Source organism: Erythranthe guttata, chromosome 6 (assembly GCF_056151865.1).
Source record: "Erythranthe guttata isolate IM_541 chromosome 6, IM_541, whole genome shotgun sequence".
NCBI lineage: Eukaryota > Viridiplantae > Streptophyta > Magnoliopsida > Lamiales > Phrymaceae > Erythranthe > Erythranthe guttata.
In genome coordinates, this window is record NC_142538.1 from 2,994,946 (window position 1) to 3,020,792 (window position 25,847).

Consider the following 25,847-nt stretch of genomic DNA (forward strand, 5'->3'; position numbering starts at 1 on the left):
TTAGATCCATCGCAAAAATTGTTGAATATCTTAAATTTTTCACTTTGAATGTTATATTTTTAGGAATTGGGTAGGAATAGTACAAAAGGTAAATAGTTATGGTAAAAAGATAAAAAATCATGGTAAAAAAGTGCATGAATGTTTAATTTGGCCTGCGTATATTATTATCCCATAAATAATCAATTTGTATATAATAGTTTGACATTTTGGAATAGTAACTGTATCAATAATAGGCTTTAGTACCGTAGAGAGTTTAGCACCTATGAACGTGCTTATGTGATATTGCGGTGCACTTCAAATTGTTTTTTTAAGTGCACAAAAGTATATTGATTATTTTATATTTATATTCTTATTGTTGGTTGCCTTGAAAGATTTTCAAGTTAGGCCAGGGGCAAAATATTTAATTTCTATCCGTTTTAATTGGTTGTTTGAACTTTATGCCTGGATTTAATTGTAGGCTTCGGCTCGAATTAGTTTGAAAATTGTTAATCGAACATGTTGTTAAGCACAAATTTATTATACTTTCATCTACCGATTTTTTTCATCACAACTTCTACTATTCAATTCCTGTTTTTTTTTCGAACATTTACAGGGAATCAAAGGTATATACAAGTCTATAGGGGAAAACAATGATTTTTTTTATCTGATTTAATCTATAAAAAATATTCCAAAAAAATCCTTTTTTAATGACATGTATTTATTATTGGTATATGCTTTAAATATTGTTGAAAATTATATAGTGTGTAATTTATATGCTTGGAATAGACAAATGATTGTTTCTGCCAACCAAAAATACAAAACTTCTCCAAGATTATACAATCAACACGATTTCTTAATTTTTCTAAAATTTAAAACTTCAGAATTAACTATTTATTTTTAACATTTTTTAAATTGGAATCCATTTTTCGAAAATCTTCTGAAACTTTGTTCTCTGACTATATCTGTGGATCACAGTCCTAAACAAACCAACCGGACCATTAGTGGTGAACAAATGGCCCAACCGACCAGCCCGCGGCCCATTGAAGACGGCTCGTATGGCCCGCGGGCTCAGCCCAGCCCGTCCCCTCAGCCCATTATTTCCTATTTTGACGGTCCCAAGGCAAGATATTTAAAAAAAAATAAAAATCATATAATCATATAGAATGAGTTTATATATTTAAAATTATTTTAAAACGATTACATAAGTAAGATATATATTTATTAAAGTATTTTTTTAATATTTCATTAGTAGAAAATAAAAAAAAACTCATAAAAGTGGAAACTTAAAGTATTTGAGCCAAGCCTGGCGGGCGGTCCACGAGCCGGCGCAGCCCGCGGAGTAAAACTGAGGCTCAGCCCGTGGAATTATATTGTTGGCTTGGGCGGGCTGAATCAACGGGCTTGCTGCGGGTGGGCTTCACGGGCCTGGGCATCCTCGGGCGAAATTTGTTCATCACTCTGGCCCATGAAGCATATGAGTCCAAGAGTCCAAAATTTAATTTTATTTCAAATTTAATTTCAAATGGTATTTTATTGTATATTTTAATACTCTTATTAAATGAATACAAGAGATGGACTTTAAAATAAAGGGTAAATTACAAACACCCCCCTGAGGTATGGTCAAATTACAAAAACACCCCTCTTGTTTGGATAATTACAACCACCCCCTCAACTCCTCAAATTTAGTGAAATCTTCGAGATTATATGGAATATTATCACTTTTGTACCCGTTTTATCTCATTCAAACTCTACATTATGAAGCAAGATGATCATAATATGTGATTTTTAGCTTGTATATATCAGTTTGTGGTGCATCGGAAACTGTATCTTTACACAAAACGAGTACAAACTAGAGCACATTTCACGGAATCTAGATGGTTATGTTGAATTTGGCACCATAAGGGTGGAGGTGTAAGAAAAACTCATAGTTGAGGGGGTAGATGTAATTATCCAAACAACAGGGGTTTTTTTGTAATTTGACTATACCTCCGGGGGTGTTTGTAATTTACCCTAAAATAAAAGATGAAATACCATTTCTATATAGAATGCACTGTATTTCAATGTACTTGCACAAATCATCTTTCTAATTTGGATACATTCAATCTAATGTGGTGCTATTCCTCCTCGAGTTTTGCAATTCCTTATTGCATTTTATGATTATTCGTGTGGGCACTATTTGTATCACAAAAAATTGTTAGGGCGTTGGGATTGGTCTTGGCGAAAAACCCTCAGATGCTAAAGTTAACTTTGTATGTTAAAAAAAACTCATATAATTCAAGAAATTGCTCGAGAGTTATGAATTGCACACATTTGATAGCAGGGATTCCGAGTATCTATATGGAGAATAAAATATATTCTCATAATCTTAAGCCTCTTAACATTCATCAACTTGGGACTAACTATTTAGATTATGGTCAACTTGGGCTTGATTTGTGTGCCTCTATGGGCTTGTCGATATGGACCTTTGAGCGTGTGCCCATCACAATCATATTGTTTTATGGATTCGCCCTCTCACATGGTTCTAGACTTCTAGTAAATACTACATTTGGATGAAATACGGTGATAATTTTCTAGACTTCTAGTAAATACTACACTTGGATGAAATACGGTGACAATTTTCCAATTTTGATTTACACACAACCACAAATAAATGTGTAAATAGGGATTCATTAAACGAGTAAGCAGTTTAATAAGGATTCATTAAACGAGTAAGCAGTTGCCAGACCTGACCATGTATATCAATTGAGGACCATATTATAGAAATTGCGCTTTGATTTGAACCAAAAATAGAAAATCCTACCCAATAAACACGTTTTCAAACTAGTGGTAGTTACAGTCAACACCAAGAAATTCATTTAAAAAAAAAAAAAAAAAAGAGGAAAACCAATCAGAACCATCCATCTATCACTCAATGGTCTCAAAAAAATAAAATAGTACTACTAGATAATAGAAAAAACTGTGATTTTATTGAAGTTGATCTCTGTCTGCTACTGATCAACAATTATTTGACTAACCCTAAACCAAACAAAGTCTATTTAGTTAGAACCTTAGAATATTGAAAATGTACAAGCCTATATGTAAATCTACACTTTTCTCTCTCTCTTGCTGTTGGCTAAATCCCTCTTGTTACTGCAGCAGCGAAATGGCCAACATAAACAAGAGAGCAAAACAAACTAATAATTCTAAAGACAATCTTTCAATACATATAGTTCAAGTCACTGTCGCTAACTAAGATGCTAAAAAAACTCCGGCTTTGATGCTAATCCACCGCTAAAAAAGTATAATCTCCTCGGCTTTACGTTAATCCTCATATTATAGTCACTGATGAATGAATTGAGTTAGTTGGATGATCATAATGCTGATGTCGTCAAGAGATCCTCTCGTCAGTGATAAATCGACGAGTTTCTTGCAGGCAGAGAATGTTTCGGGCTTGTCAACACCAACACATGAAGATCGGACTATATCTACTGCTTCCTGATTGCTAACCTGCAATGAAAAAACAATTTTTAGGTCCAATTTATCGAACAAAACATCAATCTTAAAAAAAAAACGAGAAGAAGCTTCACATTACATTGTCCCATAGTCCATCAGAGGCTAGGATTAAAAACTCGCATTCTGGTCGAATCTTGTACACTTTAGTTTCAGGTTCAGCTATCACCCATTCTTTAAGATGACGGTCTCCAATTGCTCTTGTTACAGCTAGAGATCCGTGCACTCTCCAAACACCACGGCAGCAGTCCACATAACCACCCTTTAAATAAAAAAAAAAAAAAAAAACCCATTAGCAAGATAGTGCATGCAATGCGTATATTTTTGTAATGAAAGATTGCATTTTTCGTAGGAAATAATCGGAGCTTACAGATTTCTCGATCCTCTCTCTTTCGTCAACAAGTGAAGGCCTATGATCAACAGTAATGACCTCAGCAACTCCTTTCCGGCTCATAACTGCACGGCAATCTCCAGCATTGGACACGAAAAGATCTCCCTTGTGAATCAATGCTGTCACACAACAAGTCCCCCCTTGGATATCTTGCTTCAGAAACTCAGAGTCCGTGATTAGGTAACCCCTTTTCACCGCCTCTTCAATCTCTTCACTAGTCTTCGAAACTTCTTTCGTGACATTCTTCGCTAAATTCTTCGCTGCGTATTCTGCCGCCCCATCTCCTCCATGACCATCAAATACACCAAAGAAGGCCTGAAACCACAATTAGTGATGTTTTTTAGAATATAATCATCAATTATAATTTAGAAAGGAAATAAGCATCCACACATCACTTCTTCTATGTGTGCCCAAATTACACCGGATTTCCGTAATTTAATGCTAATTCATCACTGTTATTATAGCATGAACAAATTAAGTATCTTGTTTTCAGATGTATGTACTTTGTCCTTGCAAATGCAGATCCATTTTCTCTTTAAAAATTCAAACTTCAACAATAATTCGATTCAATGATGAAATTCCAAAATAGCAACAGATCAATTAAAAAAACAACCCTCACGAAAATCAAGTATTGTTCAGATTTGGAAAAAAAATTGTAAACGAACCTGTTTGGAATCCCCTTGAAGACCTAAAACAGCAGAGTACCGATCCTCCATGGCACCTCCCCTTCTCCCTTTCTTACAGTAAACCGAGTAACCTTTCCCCTCAAACTCCATCTCAGTAGACCTATCCAAATCAGACGGATTTTTAATCTCGTCAAACCCTAAACTCGCAGACGGAATATCAATCCTCGCCGGCCTTTTCCTCTTCAATACGGCCGGCGCCTTCGACGCGCCTCCGTCCTCTTCTTCTCCTCCTCCATTCAACGGCTTCCTTATATGCTTGATCACAAACGACGGCGGAGAAGACAGCGACGGAGACGGCGACGGCGACGGAGGAGGAGTCGCTGGCTTGCAGAAAATTGTCGACATTTTTCTCGGAGACGACGTGAATATAGGCGGGCTTAGTGGCGCTACAGCACAATGCATGATTTTCTTACACCTTTTCGAATTTTTTTTTTCCGAATTTTTGGTCCTTTCTTCTTTGCTGTTTGTTCGTCGTTCTTCTTTCTGTGAAATGAATTTGTTTTGAGCTGTTCTAATTGGGGGGTAGGAGGGGCTTTATATAGTGTGGTGGTGGCAAGGGAATGAGCCAATACGACGCCGTTTTTCAGGTGTACAGATTTTGAGGATTTCAATCCTCACTCTCCTATATATGGAGATTGCAATAACTCGCTCAAGAGGATTTTGATTACTTTTTCTTTCTACTTTTTTCCGTCAAACTAAATATTAGGTCAAACTATGCCGTATTTGTCGTATGATTACTCGTATTTCAACAATCGAAAGAAATATTGCATAAATGGGGCTACTATTGTCGGCAATTTATTATGCAAATAGTATGAAAATTTTACGTCAAACCACCTTTTCTCAAATTTCATTGCTGGCTACTTGGATTCATAATATATGTATTATTTTACCTTCCTTTCTTTCGTTTATTTTGGAAAGTAGAAATAACGGAAAGAAAAAAGTAGACGTGAGCTTGATTGCACGGATTTTCTTAATTGGTGGGAAAATTTACATTACAGTTGAACGAGGTAAGTTGAATAAAAAAATTCAACATCATAATAATCAATTCATCGAATTCGGTTGAATTAATACATTTAATATTGTATTAAAGTTAATATGGACTATTTTTTAGTTATCGCGTTGAATTTGAAATTCACTATTGTAGTCATTTCAAATCTCCCATCAAATTATTTTCTCAAATCCAAAATTTGCAATCATTATTAAGTTATTTTTGAACTTTAGGATGATAATGATCATATTTGTAACAAGTAATTAGTTCATTATGTAAAAACCTTAATCAAATAAAAAAAAATATTAAAAAATACATATCACTTATATTTATGAATTATGATCTCATGCCCATCATGAAATTTTACAATTATATCTCGGTTTTTTAAATATGTAGTTCATATTGTACATTGCCTTTTCTATTGTGTATTAATTCATTAATAAAAAATAAAAAAATAAAAAAATAAAAAATAAAAAAAAATGAGAGCAATTGAAGTGCACGGACTTGAATGCAAGTGGGGAAGCAAAAAATGCAATAGTAATTTCCGCAATGGAACGGTCTTTGGGGGATGGCTTTCAATGACTGTATCGTGTCAACGGTCAAACACGCAAATTCCGCTGTTTTTTTTATTTTATTTTATGAGAATATATATTTTATTTTTCCCTTTTTCTAATTTCTTCTTCCCTCTCCTTTATAGTATTTCCATAGTGGGAAATTAATTATTACTAGTAAGCTAAACTTGGAAGTTGGAACACTAAAATTAAGTCATGCTTGAATTTTGGATTTTTCACTCAATCTTCCAAAATCATTTTGATTAATGCCATCATTGAATTATAGGTAATTAATTAACAACTACTAATATAAGAGCTTGTTGCTCGACCATTTTCGGTATTTTAACATTTCTCGTGTGATTTATGAGTTATTGCATAACGAAAAAAAATTATCTACTGCACTACGAGTTTGTTACAAGTTACGATTCTATATTTGTATATTTTTAATTCCATATTTTGATAAATTAAACGACTAAATCAAGTGCACTACTACTATTAATAAATGGTGGTTTATTTTTTTCCTAGTTTTTCAAAGTACCTTTTTTTTTTGTTTATAGTATAAGCTTCATAATATTTTAATGGCGGTTGCCTCTTGCCCAACAAGATATTGAATGGGATTTCAATTTTCAATTGAGATTTGAGTCAATATATATTTTTTTTAATTAATTAATTAATATTGAGTGCACCGCACCGCATTGGGCATGTGATATTCTTTAATTATGTGCATATATTTATGATTTTATATTATATATTTGCATGAATTTTGGTCTTTGTCCTCGTCTTGCCATTCAATTTACTCTTTCAACCAATAGTCTCCTTTACAAAAAAATAAAATATTATTATTATTTTATTGTAACTCTAGAAAATTAAAAACGTCACATATTTACTGAAAATAGTCGTTCATTTAGCAAATTCCCGTAATTTACCATCGTGCACTTTTATGGACAAATGACGTTGAAATGATTTAAATATGTACATGTAAATTTCCGTAATGATTATTCCTAACTTAGTAAAAAATATAATTTATTAAAATAATGCTTTCTATATGTTTGGAACAATTTGGACTTTATTTAGGGCCATAATTATATATTTATAAACTCTGTAGGAGAAAAAGAAGTTGATTTTTTCCATTTTGTTCATATTCTATTACTTAACTAGAAAGCATTAGAAGTGCACTTTAATAGAAAGGTGTTGACTATAATTATTTAAATTATTAAAGGCAAAACGTACTTGGTCACACCGATGACCTGGCGGTCGGTGATTGGTGTTGACATAAGACTTTCCAATATATTTTTTTTTCAATTAAATTCTATTTTCTTGGCAATTAAAGTAAAATACAAATAGGATTAACCAATAAAGCATTTTTTATATATTTTTTAATTACAGCAATCAGATTGAATATTATTTAACAGTTTACAAAAGAGCCATTTTTAGAGAAAACTAAGGGTCCCTAAATAATATTTTGTATTCTTTATATGCATAATCCGGGCATGTGAGCCGAGCATCGGTCGGCTCAAACTCATATACTATCGTACATCATTATTATAGGATCAAACTCAAATGTTATCGGGTCTTATGTCTATAGTTAGGTGTTAAGTGTATATTTTTACACTTTATCGTATCTTTTTATTTGAGCTTTTGGTGTGTTTTAACGATAATTGGTGCTTAAAAAGTTGATTTATTGTATTTTAGGTACAAATTGAAGAATTGAAAAAGTATGGGGTCAAAACTGCAATTTTGGCGAAAATATGGGTCAAAAGTGAAAATATCAAAATTCTGAAGATTTAAAGCTGAGACCCCGTCCCAGTTTTAGTTCAAATTGTGAGACCCCCGTCCGAGACTGTGGTAGAAGAGCCTTTGTGGTATTAACATAGGAATATAGTTAATCTCTTAGGTAGCCATTATTGAGATTTGTGCTTAATGATGTGTTCTAGAATTAATTGCATAGGAATATAGTAATTGAATCTAGAATATTAGAATTGTAATACACGCGGAAGCGGGTTATGATTATTTTAGCATCTCAGGTTAATAATCCGGGTTAATTGCTTGCATAATTGAAGGAATTGGGGGAATAATAATCACATAAGGGGAAAAATAAAATCCTAGGCTTGTTTACTCTGATAAATCTTCGTGTTTAATTTGCTTTCTTGCTTTGTCGTTTTAATTTGCTTTTTAATTTATTTTAGTTAATTCTCTCTAAAGTCGACTGTGTAGGGTGGGCTTGATAATAATTGGTAGAATTTAGCGTCTAGGATTAGATAATTAAATATTCCCTGTGGGTTCGATATCCGGACTTAATTGTCCACTATATTACTTGTACGATACGTGCACTTGCGTGTAGGTTTTCGACCAACATTAGGCTCAAATCCAGTGCACGTATTTTTTTGGGTTTTTGAGTTTGTATCATGCTTACTTTAAAAAAGACTTATATCGGGTTTTCAAAGTCGACTATTTTCAAAAAGACTTCGGGGTGCTGCTCCGAACCTCGTAAACTTTTGATTTACCTCTACTTCGTAAATATGTATCTTAGTCATATTTTCTGCAAAAAAATTAACTAATAATAAAAAATTCTTGCTCAATCGTGCTCATTATAATGAATTAAATATAGCGGAAAAAATAAAATAAAAAATGTAATAATATTATGTATCAACTACTCAAGGCCTCCCAAACAGTAAATAATGAAACACACAAATTCAATCCCATCAACAAGACAGTGAAGCTTTTATGATTATATCTATATACATATATATATTGGAAAAAAAAGGATAAAAAATATTCAAAATGTGCAGAATTCATCATCTGAGATAAAAATAAAAATTATTTAATGAATACATTTATTTTTTTGTTTCTATATTTTGCTTTTGGATGTAGGTTTTGGTAGAGCTATTTATAAAGGTGGTGGGTGGTGAGAGGGTTTTATTTCTTTATATTTCTGGTAAAAATAATGATAACAGCTTCAGAAGAGTTCGGTAGAAAGCTTCAATATTGTTATGTGGTTTGTTATATTGTATTCGGTCAAATATACCAAATTATATTCTATTTATAAATTAAAACTGAAAATAAAATTATTTAATTAAAGACCCCTTATGAAATACTTGGTTTTTCAGTGTAGATAATCTGCAGATATGACACTTAACTGATTCCCCCATACGTGCAGTATTTTCAGTTGGAAATGTTGATCAAACATCCAAGTCACATTCACTAGGACTTTGTAACGAAATAAGGATTTTATATTAATAAATAATAATCAAAACTCCAAATAATTGGGAGTCATTTGAATTTTCTTATCGAGTCTTCTCACCAGCTTCAATTTTATGTAATTCTAATGTTTTAAGGCCTCGTTTGCTTACCTGTATCAGACTACATTGGATTAGATGAAATTGAGTTAATATTTCACCAAGACGTTTGATTCGGTAGACAAAATCATGTACTAAATTTGTTAAATTTCGATATCAAACGTGAATTATTATTAATTTTAAAAAAATATTTCTATTCATTAGACGGTTATAATAACATTCATTCTTTTTCTTTTTCTTTTTCTTTTTTGAGGTGAAAAACAATATATTATTAAACTTCAGACTCCGATTGTGCAATATATTGGATCGAAGTAGGTATACTAGTAAGAGAACAAGGACCTTCGAGATAATAAATAGGAATGTGATAAACGTCCTTCTAGCTTTAATAATACCGTTTCGACTTGCAACGTAATTTTGATCGTTTTTTATTCCAAAATTTGTAAAATTCTGAGTTAGTAATTTTGATAGTTTTTTATTCCAAAATTTGTAAAATTCTGAGTTAGTTTTCCAATCCAACTTGAATCACCAAAATTGAATGTCATACACATGATTCAACTGACACAACCCACAACTTTGATATATTGAAGTATCTAAAATTCAAAATATAGCTCATTCATGCATAACTTTGTCACACGTCATCCAATCTAGCAGATTTGAGTTGAATTAGAAAACTAACCCAAAGGACTACAGTTTTCATGTTTCGAATTTTGCCAAAATCAAAATAGAAATATAAAAAAATCAGGTTTGAAGTCAAATTGGTATTAGTAAAATTGAAACAACATTTAACATTTCAATAATAAATAACACTTCATTCAACATTAAACGGTAAGAAAGTAATTAGGAAAGTACAATTTCAGAAGGAAAAGATAAATAAATAAAAACCCAATTGAGAAATTGTGCAGAAACATCAACAGCAACCAACTGCTGCATATATACATATCTTAAAAGCAAAAATTGCTGCCTTCCTCCTCTATCAAGCATCCAAAACCAACCTTGAGAGCTACCACCTGCATTAGTGCCCATACAAATATTCTGTAAAACAAGAGGGATCGAATTGACAATATGAATAAACACGAAGGGCCTGTTTCCAATTTCTAATAGTAATGCTCAACAATCAACCATGGAGCTATGTATTTTATTCTTCACTGTCTTTCGACATTTCAGCAGGTATCTATCTATTAGTGCTGAATCCTGATTATAGTACATTAACCGAATACCACCTTTCTTGATTTTCTCCCTCTCTAGTGGTTTTCTAGTTAGGATTTCCTTGATTACGAGTTTAGACAAGTTCGTGAATTTACTGGTGAAATCGAGAACCATCCTGTTACTGTACAGACCATAATACGGTAAAGTTGAGCTATTTCGAAGCTCTTCGTTTATTCATCTCAATTACAGGAATACAAAGCCAAAGCGAATACAAATGGCCGATGCCAGATACAAGCTTCAAAATGTGAATCATATATACTGCTAAACATCACAGCTAAACATCACATCTGCAAGTTAAGTGACCACCACTAACCTATATTCAATACAAGATTCGGCTTCATTACAAGCTCAATAATCCGACACTCATGGTACACTACCAAAACACTAGTGAACTATCATATTCTAATCATGATTATCCATTTCAGATACCCCTAAAAATCTAGCAGCAATCAATCAAACAATTCAGAAATAGATCCAATCAAATAGCGAACAACAGAGAGTCGAAGACTTACAAATTCATATTGAGACGAAAAACCTTAACCGCGGTTCAGCCAAGAAGGGGGCGGCCAGAACACATTTGCATAATCGGGAAACATTAGCACCGAACCCAATTTACCGCTCTGAAAATCGTACACACCACTATTATGACCATGCAATCCCCGAAACTTGATCCTAACATCATCACTCGGCACAAAGCTATCAACCGCAGCAGTTTCATCATCCGAAGAATCACAACAATCACACTCGAAAACATTATACCCACAGTCACTATCATCGTCGTACTCATTGCCGTAATCGCGATCGAACCCTTCATCAGAACCGCACCGCTTCTTCTCCTCTTCGGTTCGAAAAAAGATGTACCGGTCAGTATAAAACACGAGCGGCCCTCTCACTCGTGGTGCAGGAACAGAGAACGAACAATCATCGCCCACGAAAATATATCTGCCCATCAATTTAGCAATCGTCGTTCTTCCGTCTACCCATTCTTTATCATTTAGATCAGTCCTCGAGATTATAATCTGCACAGCAGTGTTCTTAATTGGAGTTCTCGGAAAGTTACACTGACATCCCAAATCGATGTCGTAGCATTTGCAGATTCTTTTATCCTTATCAGTGACCTCCTCAATCAGAAACAACTCATCGGAAACATCGACGAAGTGCCTTTTCGATGCTTCTAGGGATCTGAAGTAGGTAGATCCAATCACCTCCAACATCGAACCGAAAAACCACGAGCGCCCCCAGTAATCAATACCGCGGAACTTTCCCTTGTAATTGACAATATCGAGGAAGTTGTTATAATCACCGGGCACAACCGTCCAATTCTGGTTGGCGGATTTAATGTACCAGAGCTTATTTTTGTCGTCGATCGCCATTATAGCGTACTCGCCGTTCTCGACGGAAGCGTGCACGGCAACTTTCTTAGCAAATTTGAAATCAATTTTCTGATTCGGTTCAGAAGGATTTGTGCAATGAAGCGCGTAGGACTTGCATACCTCGGAAAGGCGGAAATCGAGAGTGTTCAGCACCTTTGGCATCGGATTTTCCGGCAGAATTTTGATTTCGTGGTCGCTGAGAGGATTCAACATGCGCACCTTGCCATTTTCGCAAGTTTCGATCTTCACCAACCAGAAATCGGGCTGCGCATTGCATCCAGGCGGCTGGACGCGGTAAACGGTCCTTTCGGTGAGGGTGAAGCACGCGCCGTCGTGCTTCGGATCGCTGGTACCGGCGCCGCCGGCGGCGAAGGGGAAAGGGAGCTTGAGAGGCGTGGGTGGGAATCTCTTAAACGGCGTCGTAGAGGAACGCCATGAATTGCAAACGGCGCGGAGGCGGCGGACGTCGGTTTCAGTGTCGAGGCAGTTGGTTATCTTTTCGAGGAGTTCATTTGGGAGATCGGACCATGAGATTGCGATTTTGCTGCTGCTCCCCATTTCTTCTTCCGATTGAAATTGCAGAAACCCTAGAATCGTTTTGTGATTGGAATTTTGGAGCCGGTTTTGAATTTCAAGCTTTGGGTGGTGTAGTTTTGGGGAATTGCACATTTATATAGGAGTTGGAAAGTGTAACCGTACGTGGAGCTTGTTGAAGAAGAATCCCTCATCTTATGACACGTGGACTCGTGACTAATCAAGTGTGAAATTGGCTTATATATATGTAATGATGTAATCTTTATTGTACAGATCCATATATATTATATATACAATCTTACTAATATATATTTTGTGTGAAAAGTTAAATGTGGAAGAATATTTCATTAGATATATCATCATCTAAACAATTCGGTGTAAATATTGTTTTTCCATAGATCTATTTATGTGATCTTATTTGTTGGTTTTTCCCTTTTTATTTCTTAGAGCACCTCCAATGGTAGGTATTAAAATGAGACATCTAGACTCTTAATTGATGCTTGAAATAATACTTTGATACTTCGAAAAAATTTATATGCCCCAACCCGTAGAAATCAAATAAATTATTTTAATTTAAAAAATATATTAAACATAAATTAATAGATATATTTGATCCCTATTCCATAAGAATTTGTTAGAAAATTTATTATTTTTACGTTGAAATTGCGGTTCCTAATTTCTAGGAATATTTGATACTTGATTTTTTTGGGTGCATTTTTGCACCTCTAGGAAATGAAGTATCAAATAAATTACCCCTTTAATGCTTCCATTGGAGACAAAATTTTGAGTTTTGGAAATCAAAATGGAAGTTTTATCAGTTAATACTCCATTTGATTCCCCCATTGGAGTTGTTCTTACTTCTTAGAGCAACTCCAGTGGAGGAATTAAATGGGGAATTAAATGGAATAACTTCTATTTTGATGCCCAAAAACATAAATTTTCGTCTCCAATGGGGGAATTAAATTGGTAGTTATTTTGATATTTACCTTCCCGAGATGCAAAAATGCATCCTGGAAAAAGAAGTATCAAAACATTAACTACTCAACAAACCAATTAAAAATTGACACGTATCAATATTAAATATATTTATGCTTATATTTAAAATTAGATGGTTCATTTAATGCCTGTGGCTGTGGTTGGAGTAAATGAATATTAAAATAATAAAACGAGTATCAAATTAATATTTGATAATCGATTTTGATACTTTACCATTGGAGTTGCGAAGGTTTCTAATAATGTAATTTTTGTAAAAATAAATAAATTTTCTTAGATGAAGAATAAATATATCATATTTAATCCTTATATTCTGATTTAATAACTTATCCATACATGTGCAGCTATTGGGCCTTTTGGAAGCCCACGGATTACATCATCGGATCACCGGCCCATATTTAGGGACGGTATAAAACAATCCATACAGGCCCACCAAGTTTTTAATATCTTCAAATGATTTTGTACAAGTCCCATTCAGAAACAATAGACAATTAAAAGATTAATAAATAATAATAATATTAATAAAAACAAGGGTAAATTATCCATAACCCTGAGGTATACTAAAATAACTTGAAGGTCCCCGTGGTATTGATAATTACAACCACAACCCTGAAGCAATTACTGGAGCTAAAATTTCATGTCTTGGAGACCGATATGCACTATATTTGTTTCGCGCGGGGCTGTTAATGCTACCACATACAAAAATTTATAAATCCTATATAAAATAATAAGAATTTAAGCAATGTTACGAAAGTCATATCACCCCCTGACTCTATGTTGTCTCCACCAATGGCTGAAACTAATAGTCCGTTTGAACCCTAACAGAATAACTTATCCAATGCATTATTCCGTTAGGGTTTCTAACAATGTTTCAACGGTGATCGTAATTACCGAAACTACAGGAACCTTAAAGTTATTTTAGCAAACCTCCAGGGTATAGGTGTAATTTACCCTAAAAACAATCTATCTTAAAAATAACTCTAAATTTGTTTGCCCAATGGAAAATAAATGTCTATAAGAATAGCATCATATGTATATACATATATAGGTAACAGTATTGCAATCAAATTCACGTTCGAACACCAACAGCTTACTACTCTATACAGATGACAAAAGTTTGTGTTTGTTCTAAAGTTTGTGAAAAATACAGTACCCTCACAACAGACGGACAAAACTACTAACTGCTGCGGCGGCGGCTCAGCCAAGAAGGTGGCGGCCAAAACACATCTGCATAGTGAGGAAACATGAGCAGTGAACCCAATTCACCGGTTTCAAAGTCATACACACCGCTATTATGACCATTTAATCCCCTGAAGACGGTTTTAACATCATCGTCCGGCACAAAATCGTCTACTACTCTTTTTGCAGGACTGGCAGAAAAACAACAAACACAGAGCTCGTCGCAATCAGACCCACAATCAGTGTCATCGTCGTCAGTCACCTCTTCGTAACCGTAAACGTAATTGAACCCATGGTCGTCGTCGTCGTCATTCTTTTCATTTCCAGTTCGAAAACATATGTACTTATCGGTATAAAATACCCGACCCCCATTGACCCCTTGTGCAGAAACAGAGAATGAACAATCATCACCGGCAAAAATAATGCGGTCGCCAATCGCAGCCATATCCGCCTCGACAAATTCTTCTGTCCCTTCATCAAACCTGGAAATCACAATCTCAACAGCGGTGTTCTTGATCGGAGTCTTGCATTGACATCCGATTTCCTCGTTGTCGCAAGTGCACTCTCTTCGATACTTATCTGTGATCTCTTCAATCAAGAACAACTCGTTGGAAATCTCGACCAAATGTACTTTCGACGAATGGAGATGTACATCCGACAAACGGAGATCCGTGAGGGGAGCAACTTCATTCACCACCTCTAACTTGAAATTGAAAACCCAAACTGCAGTATAGTAATCAACCCCAAGGAACTGTCCTCTTTCATTACAGCTGATAATATCGAGAAAGATATAGTCGGGCACCATTGTCCAATTCTTCTCGTTGGATTTTATATACCACAGTTGGTAGCTTTCATCAATTGCCATTACAGCGTATTCATCACTATCTACACAAGCAGCCACAACTACTTTCTTGGCAAATTTGTAATCGTTCCTAGGGTTTGGATTACAAGGATTCACATACCGAAGCGCGTAAGACTTGCATACCTCAGAGACGCCGAAATCCAGAGTGTTGAGTACCTTGGGCATCTGATTTCCCGGCGGAATTTTTATTTCGCGGTGGCTGAGAGGATTCAGAATGCGCAATTTGCCGTCTTCCGAAGCTGCTTCGGTCTTGACCAGCCAGAAATTGGGGGTTTTGCCCTCGGGGGCTTCAACGCGGTAAACGGTCCTTTCGGTGAGGGTGAAATACGCGCCGTCGTGCTCCGGGAGAGTATCTCCTTCGAACGGGAAAGGGAGATGGAGAGACGTAGCGGGTAATTTCTGGAACGGCGCCGTAGAGAAGCGCCATGAACGGCAAACCGCGCGCACGCGGCGGACGTCGGTCTCAGTGTGGAGGTGGTTGACTATCTCTTCGAGAAGTTCCGTTCGTAGATCGGACCATGGGATTGCGATTTCGTTGTTATCGCCCATTTTTTCCGGTGAAATTGACGGAACCCTAGAAGAAATGGTTTGCACAAAGGGGACGGTTTATTTTTGTGATTTGATTTTGATCGGAATTTCTGGAAACTGCAATTTATATAGGTGTACGTAGAGCTTTATTGAAGAAGAAATTACATTTCATATGAAATTGGAGCTTATTAGAATAAATTTATTTTAATATTTTACCGTTGAAGACTGGACCTAGTGATTTTTTAACATTTCATATGAAATTAGAGCTTATTAGAATAAATTTATTCTAATATTTTATCGTTAAAGACTACACCTGCTAATTTTTTTACAGTTATCTACGCACAACAATATGGGTGCGTATGTTTTAATGTGTATATGAATGGTAAAGACTACCCGGTATAACATATATATAATAGACCCTCATAAATTTATTATATAACTATGTAAATTATTAAATCAAATTTATGTTGAGTTACCATGAACATTAATTCGTCAAGTGTTATATCTAAATCAATGAAAAATCGCATAAATTTCAATATCTTCTACTAATTAACACCGATATTTCTTCATAGTATAATAAAACATTTAGGCAAACCGGGCAAGAACACCAACAAACGGTGCTATATTTGCAGTAGCAGTCTCGGATTGTTGGTAATTTTCTCTATCATCAGAATACTCGTCGCTCTGATTCGGGCCACCGACAATCGCCCCATCAAGAACATTCGGGTTATCCGCATTCCTATGGAACCACTCATCAAAACCGGCTTGGCAACTAACCGGACTCGGATCTTTCTTAATGGACACGATCGATGCTCCTCTGTGGTGGACCCTTTTCGGATAGTTCGACCCGATTCCTACCATGTAGCTCATTTGCTTCGGGTTGGACCCCAATATGTAATCCACCTAAAAAAGAATATTTGTACACTATTTAATTGTAAATTGAACTGGGGTATATTGGTAAAATGACCAATTGATGACGTGTACCTGTGATTTGGCGAAGGAGATCAAATCCTGTGGGCCCACAGTGCCACCTGGGCATTGGATAGTGGTCTTGGCGGCGTTGAGAATGTCAGCGTAGGTGGTGATGATAAACGACGCCGTAGTGACGTATTGAAGATTATTCCATTCTTGAAACCAGAGCAAACCACCGTTTGTTTTCTGCACGTTGTTGTTTCCTTTTTGCATGCAGTTGCAAATGTATTCTTCACCGTAGTTTTTCGCTTGCTCCAAATTTCCATTTTCTGATTTAAATTTCCCCTCTATAACACCCTGAAATTAAAATTAATTATTAATTTTATATTATTAATTCAATATGTAAATTATATTATATGTTTATCTACCTTAGAGATAAGGATTTGAGCGCCGACAAATTTGTCGTCCCATGAAAACATAGTTCTGGTTCCACCGAAGTTGGAGGATTTAGTAACGATGTCTGAGTAGGTTTTGTCGTTAGTGGCTAGTGATAACCATGTTGCAGCCCACAAAAGTTCGTCCTAATTAATAAATTAGAAAAAAATTGCAATTGAAAATGTGTGATTATTCAATTTAAAGAATTTTTTTGAAAAGTTAATAAAATGTACCTCAAATCCACTGCTTGAATAGAATTGCCCAGCCCCAGGAATACTGTCATGGTACTTACCGGTGTATTTTGTTGCAAAGTCAAATAACTGTCGCAATTCACAAAAATAAATTACAAAAAAGCCCCAGAATTTACTTTTTCTTAACAAAATAAGGCAGAGAGAGAGAGAGAGAGAGAGAGAGGGTTTGCCTGTTCTGCATGGTTGAGGAGCCTGGACGAATAACTAGGCTGTGACTCTTGAAAAGCAATGGCTGCCGCCGCCAATGCGGCGGCAGATTCGGCGGCAAGATCCGAACCCGGGTGCTGCTCGTCGATCTTGTAAGCGGTTCTCGGCGTCGTCATATCCTCGGGTCTCATCCAGCACGAGTGATCCGACCCGCCATCTCCGACTTGACCGTACATCACATTAGGCTCTACATGGGCCTTAATTAGATAATCGGTCCCCCATTTAATGGCCCTCAAAGCATTCGACAACTCATTTCGGGCCCTAAGTTGAGGCCCGAATTCAACCACGCTCCACGCCAGCATTGTCACTGTATACGCCATCGGGAAGCCGAACTTCACATTGTCGCCGGCGTCGTAATATCCTCCGGTCAAATCCACCTATACCATATTTATTATTTATTGAAAAATCGCTATAATTTTTTTTATTAGTAAAAATAGGGATTTTTAGTTTTTAATTAATTACCCCGGAATCTTTGCCGTCGGTAAGAGCAGAATCTCCACGCCATTGCACGCGCTGAGTAGGCGGTAGCTTACCAGATCTTTGTGCTTCATAGAACAACAAAGATTTTGTTAGGGCTGCTCCATAATCTATTGATGCAGCATTCTGAAATAAAGCTACAAAACTTATAACTAATGCTAAGTAACACAATCTAGACATATTTTTTATTTCTACTGCAAATTAAAATTCTTCTTGATATATATATTGCCCTAATATATATAATAAGTAACTGTGAAAATATTTTTTTATTTTTTTTTCTATGTGGAAATTAAAATATATTAATTGATTATGGTAAAATTAATTAAAAGATATTAGAATAGCATTAGTCAAGGAATTTATATATAAGTAATTAATTGAAGCGTTTGCGAGCAGGAATTGCACTGATTGATCTTATATTGTTAGGAATGAGATATTGGTCAAAGGCATTTATTAGTGATTATTTATAGAATAAGGTACAGAATAAAAAGATTACCTTTTAAATATGGTATACCAATATTTTGTTGGACTGTTTGTAAATGGCAGAAATATCATCATAATTAAGGTCATAAATTCAAGATTTATGTATACGCCACACTGTGTCGATGATCTTGCACATAGATTGCGATACAAATTTAATTTGTTATACTTAATCAAATAATATGGCAAGTCATGATTACGTACTATATTTTGATATATATAAAATAAATCAAAGAAAATGCCACCCAGAAGATCACTACGTGCAGAGAACCATGCATGCACATGATGTTTTTGAATTAGTGGAAGGAAAAGGATTTTTCTGATAAGATCAATGTTTAATTACAACCTTTGAGAATTAATGATCTCGTTAATTATATATAATGTGAGTATAATTTTCAAAATTATTTATAAAAAACATTGTAATAAAAATAAAACCAGACAAGACATATGGGCCTAAAATGTAACGCGCCACGTGGGTCTAATGCAAGCCAATAGCCACACTCGCTTAACCAAATCTAACCAATCACATGTTTTCGGCTTCTAATTAATTGACTTTATTAGCATTTATGAGTTGGTTCGGTTGACAAAAGTCAAACCACCCCAAAAAGCAAAAAAAAAAAAAACAAAAAAAAAACACTAATTTGAAGCCCAAAACAATTTCAAACCAATATCAAGAATGAAAAAGTAACACAAAATTTACATAAAAGAAGTTAGTTACAATTTCTCTTTCATTTGTACTTTCTTCGAACCGATTTCATTTTTTACAAAAAAACGTTCCTTGCAACGTTTGATATTTTCAATCAACGGCCAAGATAAATTGCCGATTCATATACGATATATCAACAAAAACGCCAAAAAAATAAAAATAAAAATCCAGATTTCGAAATGCATCTAGAAAAATATTTACCAAGCACATGTTAATCTGAGATTAACACGTGCATTTATAATTTGTCAGGACCGTGATATAATACGAGCGTAGAGAAACTCGTTCCACGTGTCCGGCAATCCAGGGAGGCACCAGTGTATGCAATCGGCGTAAGTCGCCGGATCCGCCTGCTGCTCCGGCGTCACCATTTTACCCTGCCGGATTGTGTGGACAGACGTGTGCGCGTCTTTTCTGTATTCCGACAGCGCTGTGATGTTCATGAAACTCACAGACATTTTCATGGACTTGGTCACATTTGCCGCCACAGCAAATAGCCTCCGATCCGTGCCCACGTTCAACGGCATTGACGTGTTCAGTATCGGGGCTGTCTCTTTAGCACATTTTATCCCATCCGGGTTATTCCAATCCAAACTCCTATTCCAATATTCAAAATTAGAGATCAAAATCAGGAATAAAATCAATCTTTCCCTACAATCGATTAAGTCAAATTTTAATTAAACTTGTCCCACACTACAATAATGTATTTGAACTTTTTTATCAGTGATTAGGAAGTGGTTGATTCTTATAAAAAAAAAAAAGGAAGTGGTTGATTACTAAATCAAAGAACTTAAAAATAATAAAATAAAATAAAATTAGGATTTAATAATTGAAATATTAATTACTTGATGTGGAGGGGAGACATGCTCATGAAGAAAACTTGGGTTCGATTTCGATCGACGTTTCGGTCAACCCAATTAGACCAAGTCGTCAACACTCTTTCATAAGCCACAGGCCTCGGAATTTCTTCGAACTCCGTCGCGCCTTCGTCGAACGATCCTCGCCTATTTCATTCATTAATTTAATCAATTAAACTCCGAGATTAATTAATATTAACAAACTTAATTAAGACAAATGCACATTAATTCATGACTTACAGAATTTTCATGGCTGCAGTGTTCATCCACCAAATGTAAGTGTTGAAGACGAGGTAGTCGACATTCTTCCAGTTTCGGCCGTGTTTCTCGATGGATTCGGGCATTATTATCCTGTTCAATATGCTGTGCATATCCGGATCGTCCGAGTTCGATTCCACCAAGAACGGAGCCCAGTAAAACTCCACTGTTGCATTGTAATCCTGCCATTTAATTTATACTACATTTATAAATCAAGAATAATTTTGAAACATAGAACAATTCCTATAATCTGCAATAATTAAATTTACTATACAAGTTGGAATAAAAAATCTTTGGTTAGTGCCACTAAATTAGGTGAAAGGTGGTTGATTATTTGAAAAATGTTTTAGTTAGGTGCTTAGCTTGTAGTTTGAGCAACAAGGATACCCACTTTTGTGTAATAATAATAATAATTAGATTTGGTAACAAAACTTCAACTTGTGTGACACTTTGTACTACTTGATTCCTCAATGAAGTCTTGTACACGTTTTAAAACAAAAGTCAAAAGGAACTTGGATATTTATATATATATTAATTAAAGAGAATGCATGAATTAAAATAATTAAGTAAATGACACAATTTATTAATATTAATTAAAGAGAGAAAATAAAAAACCTGAATTTTGAAGACAGATAAAGAGCCAGTCTTGTTCAAGGTCTTGCTGCCACGTGGCACTGCGGATTGAAGCAAACAGATCATTGACTCCCACTGGTTCCGGTTCAGTGAATCCCCAACAAACATTAGCCTCTTGTTCCTCATTTTCTCAAGCATTAATCTCGCTTTAAACCTTTAATTAATCAATCAATTAGTTAATTAATTAAACACATCACACTAATTACAGTCATCAGTTGATATTAATAATTAAATTAGAAAAGTTTACTTGGGCAAAGAACAGTCTCGGGGCTGCCACCTCCAATTCTGGTAGAGAGAATCTCGCCGGCCGTTCTTCATACACGTCACCTGCGCCGTCAAAAACTCGCATTCATCCTCTCTGTACAACGGGTGGGTGACGTTATCAAAAACCCATTCCCCCGTGAAAAAATCGCAGTCTTCTGGTGGGTGTTCAATAATCTCCTCTTCTTCATCATCATCGCCGCCGTCGTCGTCACGGCCACCGCCGCCGCCGCCGCCGTCGTGATTTTCCTCAACGTTCGTTTCGATTTCTGGGTCGGTAGATTTCACCTCTTGTTTCTGATCATCATCATCGGAAGAGGATCCCTCTATTTCAGTCTCCACGACGGTTCTTGAATTCACCACCACCGAAACGGCGGCGCTTTGGTCGCCGCCGGCGAAATTGAAACCCGTCTCGTTTTCTTGGACTTCCTGGGTGGGGCGCGTGAACGGGTATTCGGCAATTGATTTCACGTCCTCGTTGTACATGAAACAGCCGAAGATGAAGATGGACATAGCCACCACGAATACCGACAGATTGCCGCTCTTGCGGCCTCCGCCGACGGCGGCGGCGGCGGGCTTCATTGAGAATGAAGTCGACGCGGCGGAGAAGAATACTGGGCTGAATTTGCGGCGGAGAGGAGGCTGCATGAGAATTATGAGAGAGAAGACAATTTTGGTGAGAGATATATAATATATATAAATGAAGAGGAGAAAATTATAAAGACGATGATCAAAGAGATTAAGAAGAGTATTTTGCATGAGAAATATAATTAAAGAGAACACACTAACATTGATTAATCTTTTTATTCTTCTTGATTGAAATTAAGAGAGAAAGATTTAATATTAGTTGGTGGTGTAGTTGGTTAATTAATTAGTTTAATTTGGAGAGAAGAGTGATATATTAATTAGGTGAAATGAAACAAACCGATTAATTATGGTAATTGTATATGGTTGGAGTGTTGTCTTTCTCAGCCGATCGATCACCTTCTAACTACTGTGTGTGTGTGTGTCTGAGAGAGAGAGAGAGAGAGAGAGAGAGAGAGAGAGAGAGAGAGAGAGAGAGAGAGAGAGAGAGAGAGAGATGATGAGTTAAGTTAAAGATTTGAATTTGAGCGTCATTGTCATATGCTAAAGATTTATATTTGGTAGGGAATGTAATTGTGGAGGCCACGTTAATATAGATGGATGATGAGAATATGAAGAACAAATATTTTTTATTTACTTTTTTATTAAAAAAAGAAAGAAAGAAAAGGAGTGAACATGAAGACCTTAATTACATAGATATGAGTATATGACCAACTAAATATGCCTATTAAAAATTATTAATCAACAATATCGTTTGATATTACATATATTGTTTGATGAGATGGTTCTCGTGATACAAAGAACGTAAAACTTGAGCGACCGTTGATAATGGGATTTGACAATAAGTCAACTAACAAGTACTCACTTGTTCCAACCAGAGACGGACCCAAAGCCTAGCCAAGGCCTCTTGAATCGAAAACTGAGTGGTGCTACACGTACGTATTGCACAAGCCTACATGTAATAGATTTATCCCAACAAACAAACCAAAAAAACACAATTAATTAAAGAAAATAATAATAATAAAAAAAAGATAATTAGGTGGTTGTTTAGGTATCGACATTAATTAATTATGAGTGTGATTAATGTTAAACTTAAAGAAATATCCACATGAAATGTCCCTGTCGCAGTCAGCAACAAACATACTCTAGTTGATGAATTATTAAGATTCTTTAATAAAATGATGATTAAAAGTGGGATCATGTTATCCCAATTATGGCTACCTTTATGCTTCAGAAAAGTATACACTAAGAAATCAATGCTGGTACATATATGTATATGTACCAGCATTTGATATTGCAATTTCACACGTTTCGTTTATTTGAAGCCAAGGAAACTAACTGGAAACAGGCTTACAAAAAGAATTATTTATTCACAGTACTTATATAATTTATTTTTTAATTAAATAAATTACGACAATATATATATATATATAATATTCCCTATGAAATATGGAGAAATTACTGCAATTTGCTTGCAATTTGCATAATAACACGAAATATTTTCACAATCTCGTTTGCTTATTACGATGTAACGCAAATAATCATATTACAAAAAATCGAGCAGAAGGTAACAAATAATCATTCAGCTATAAATTTCATAGGAATTCCACGAACTCGTTCAACGAAAGAAAAAAAAAAAATCAGATTTTTAAGAAAAATGTCGAAACTAATTTCGAGGTCCCTTTTGTTAGTTGTTCTTGTTCTTATCACGCTCACATCAGGTATCAAATATGTCTTTAGGATGTTATTATATAATATGAAATCACTCGTAAAATCGAAATGCATCTTATAACCGCACTACCAAAAAAGTCGAATTACCGATTCATTGTAATCGACACAACGAATTATATTATTGTCTCTCTTTTTATCACCCTTTTTTAACGTAGCTATTCGTGAAGTTTTTATAATTAAAAAACTACTAATTAGAACTAATTAATGAATACATTTGTTTTGTGGATGCACAGATTGTTCGGTTCGGGGTGAAGAAGAAAACGGTTGTATTATTTGCGAGAGAGTTTGCATGTCGAAAATTTACAGCCAGTGCGACGTCAACATTGCCGATTCATGCGTTCAAGAATGCCGAAAAATTATTGATCCAAAAAAATATATCAGAAGCGTGTGTACATCAGACACCTCAAACAATAAATATTGTCAATGTATATGGCATTGTTAATCAAGTTGATATGAATTTAAAAAAAAAATAATGTAATTCTATTACTAGTTCTAGTAAATGAAATGATAAACACATGACGGTTTTTAGTAAATATGGGATATTTTAGGGGAAATTGGCTAGACACCCCTTATTCTAGACTTATATAGGTGGAGATCCATTCTATTAGATGAATATAGGTGTAGGTCCTTGATCAATTAAAATTAATTAAATTATTTATGTATAGACATAGATACCCCAATTAATTAATAGGTCCTAGGATCGAATCCTGGCAGCCGCAGTGTGGGAATTTCAACTCCAAATGAGGGTTGGTTCCTTGTGGGCACCAGGTCCGGGTCCGCTACCTTAACGGGCCGTTGAGTTACCATGATTTACATCCTCCATCAATCCTTGTCGGGCCAAGGGATGGGGGCCCCTAGGGCGAGGGATTCGCCTTTTGGTGCAAGATACCCCAATTAATATTTTTATATAATTAGTTAATTTTAAAAATTAAGGAAAAAAATCCCACAAATATCTCACTCTCTCCTCTTCATACTGCACGGTTACAACTCTCTCCCCTCACCCACACGCCTCTCTCTCTCTCTCTCTCTCTCTCTCTCTCTCTCTCTCTCTCTCTCTCTCTCTCTCTCTCTCTCTCTCTCTCGCACACTTATATTATTTCTCTCTCTCAAGCCTCTAGCTAATGTGAAAATTAATAATTCATTCATTTCATTAAAAAAATCTTTAATTCTATTTTCATAATTATTTTATAGCAATCTTAATTATTAATTTTCTTGAGATCATATGTGTTGGATTTTAATTGTTATTCCGTATGTTATCGATAGTATTGCATTTTTTTGTTTGCATTTTCTAATTAGTTTTACTTCAGCAAACAACATAATAAAAAACCGGACAACAAAATAAATTGCAACATAAAATAGAAAACTGCAAACTGCAACTTATAACTGAAAATTGTAGTATCAAACACCAAAAATAATTTGAAACAACAAATGAATGTGAATCATTAAACAATGATTTTTTTTTTGCGCTCTCGAGGACCATTTACATGTTAGCAACATGAACAAAAAATGGATCATCTTTTATCTTTTTTGGACAAATACGAGTTGAAACGTTCTCGCGAGCATAAATATTTGTCACACACAAAGAGTGTCCAGTGCCGAAGTTCGACAATGGGAGATTCACCTAATGCAGCGGGAAAACAATGTAACGAAAATTGCTCATATTCTTTCACACCATGAACTTTTTCACCATTGACATTGATTTCGTGGACGTTCGTATGCATTTAATATTCCTTCTCCTCTCTTCGATGTTGTTGAACAATGGCTTGGTCCTTTTTTTTTTTTTTTGCAGTGGCTGTTGAACGTAAAATAAAACAGATAGTGATTGAACGTTACAAAACAACAAATGTAATAATTGCAAATATTAACAACCACAAATTGCAAATTGCAAATACAAACGGTAAAGGCAAACTGCAAACGAAAAATGATAAAGAGGAAAGTATGAAGTTCTCTCTTGCGCCCAATTATAGTTAATGGTGTTATCCAAATCTTCAACATACTTCATCCA

General features: G+C 35.3%; 5 protein-coding genes and 1 long non-coding RNA gene across 8 annotated transcripts; 1 reads left to right on the forward strand and 5 right to left on the reverse strand.

Annotated features, from left to right (window-relative positions):
* Positions 1 to 2,923: 2,923 nt before the first annotated feature.
* PP2C5 (phosphatase 2C5) lies at positions 2,924 to 5,066 on the reverse strand. Its single transcript, XM_013002808.2, has 4 exons — positions 4,525 to 5,066; positions 3,839 to 4,174; positions 3,551 to 3,730; positions 2,924 to 3,465 (listed from the first exon to the last, which is right to left on the reverse strand). The coding sequence occupies exons 1-4, from the start codon at positions 4,945 to 4,947 to the stop codon at positions 3,298 to 3,300; spliced, it is 1,107 nt and encodes a 368-aa protein (XP_012858262.2). The 5' UTR covers positions 4,948 to 5,066; the 3' UTR covers positions 2,924 to 3,297.
* Positions 5,067 to 10,989: 5,923 nt separating this feature from the next.
* LOC105977503 (F-box protein SKIP23) lies at positions 10,990 to 12,614 on the reverse strand. Its single transcript, XM_088819443.1, has one exon. The coding sequence runs from the start codon at positions 12,515 to 12,517 to the stop codon at positions 11,123 to 11,125; it is 1,395 nt and encodes a 464-aa protein (XP_088675569.1). The 5' UTR covers positions 12,518 to 12,614; the 3' UTR covers positions 10,990 to 11,122.
* A 1,929-nt stretch (positions 12,615 to 14,543) lies between these two features.
* LOC105977794 (putative F-box protein At5g60060) lies at positions 14,544 to 16,249 on the reverse strand. Its single transcript, XM_013003175.2, has one exon. It carries the CDS (start codon positions 16,074 to 16,076, stop codon positions 14,664 to 14,666), a length of 1,413 nt encoding a protein of 470 aa, XP_012858629.2. The 5' UTR covers positions 16,077 to 16,249; the 3' UTR covers positions 14,544 to 14,663.
* Positions 16,250 to 16,535: 286 nt separating this feature from the next.
* Positions 16,536 to 18,517, reverse strand: LOC105977795 (endoglucanase 12). The gene is made up of 6 exons (XM_013003176.2): positions 18,323 to 18,517; positions 17,824 to 18,237; positions 17,636 to 17,722; positions 17,396 to 17,548; positions 17,040 to 17,324; positions 16,536 to 16,958 (listed from the first exon to the last, which is right to left on the reverse strand). Exons 1-6 carry the CDS (start codon positions 18,515 to 18,517, stop codon positions 16,641 to 16,643), a joined length of 1,452 nt encoding a protein of 483 aa, XP_012858630.2. The 3' UTR covers positions 16,536 to 16,640.
* Positions 18,518 to 19,454: 937 nt separating this feature from the next.
* On the reverse strand, positions 19,455 to 22,668 carry LOC105977793 (xylan O-acetyltransferase 1). Of its 3 annotated transcripts, none has more exons than XM_088819445.1 (6): positions 22,452 to 22,668; positions 21,513 to 22,168; positions 21,248 to 21,419; positions 20,615 to 20,814; positions 20,363 to 20,521; positions 19,455 to 20,114 (listed from the first exon to the last, which is right to left on the reverse strand). In XM_088819445.1, exons 2-6 carry the CDS (start codon positions 22,106 to 22,108, stop codon positions 19,766 to 19,768), a joined length of 1,476 nt encoding a protein of 491 aa, XP_088675571.1. In that variant the 5' UTR covers positions 22,109 to 22,168; positions 22,452 to 22,668; the 3' UTR covers positions 19,455 to 19,765. The 3 variants fall into 3 exon arrangements, with proteins under 3 accessions (XP_088675571.1, XP_088675570.1, XP_012858627.2); XM_088819444.1 differs by having other exon boundaries at positions 22,316 to 22,479; XM_013003173.2 differs by lacking the exon at positions 22,452 to 22,668 and having other exon boundaries at positions 21,513 to 22,304.
* Positions 22,669 to 23,628: 960 nt separating this feature from the next.
* LOC148769898 (uncharacterized) lies at positions 23,629 to 24,375 on the forward strand. The gene is made up of 2 exons (XR_016031689.1): positions 23,629 to 23,832; positions 24,076 to 24,375. It is a non-coding gene; the product is annotated as an uncharacterized LOC148769898 (long non-coding RNA).
* The last annotated feature ends 1,472 nt before the right edge of the window (positions 24,376 to 25,847 follow it).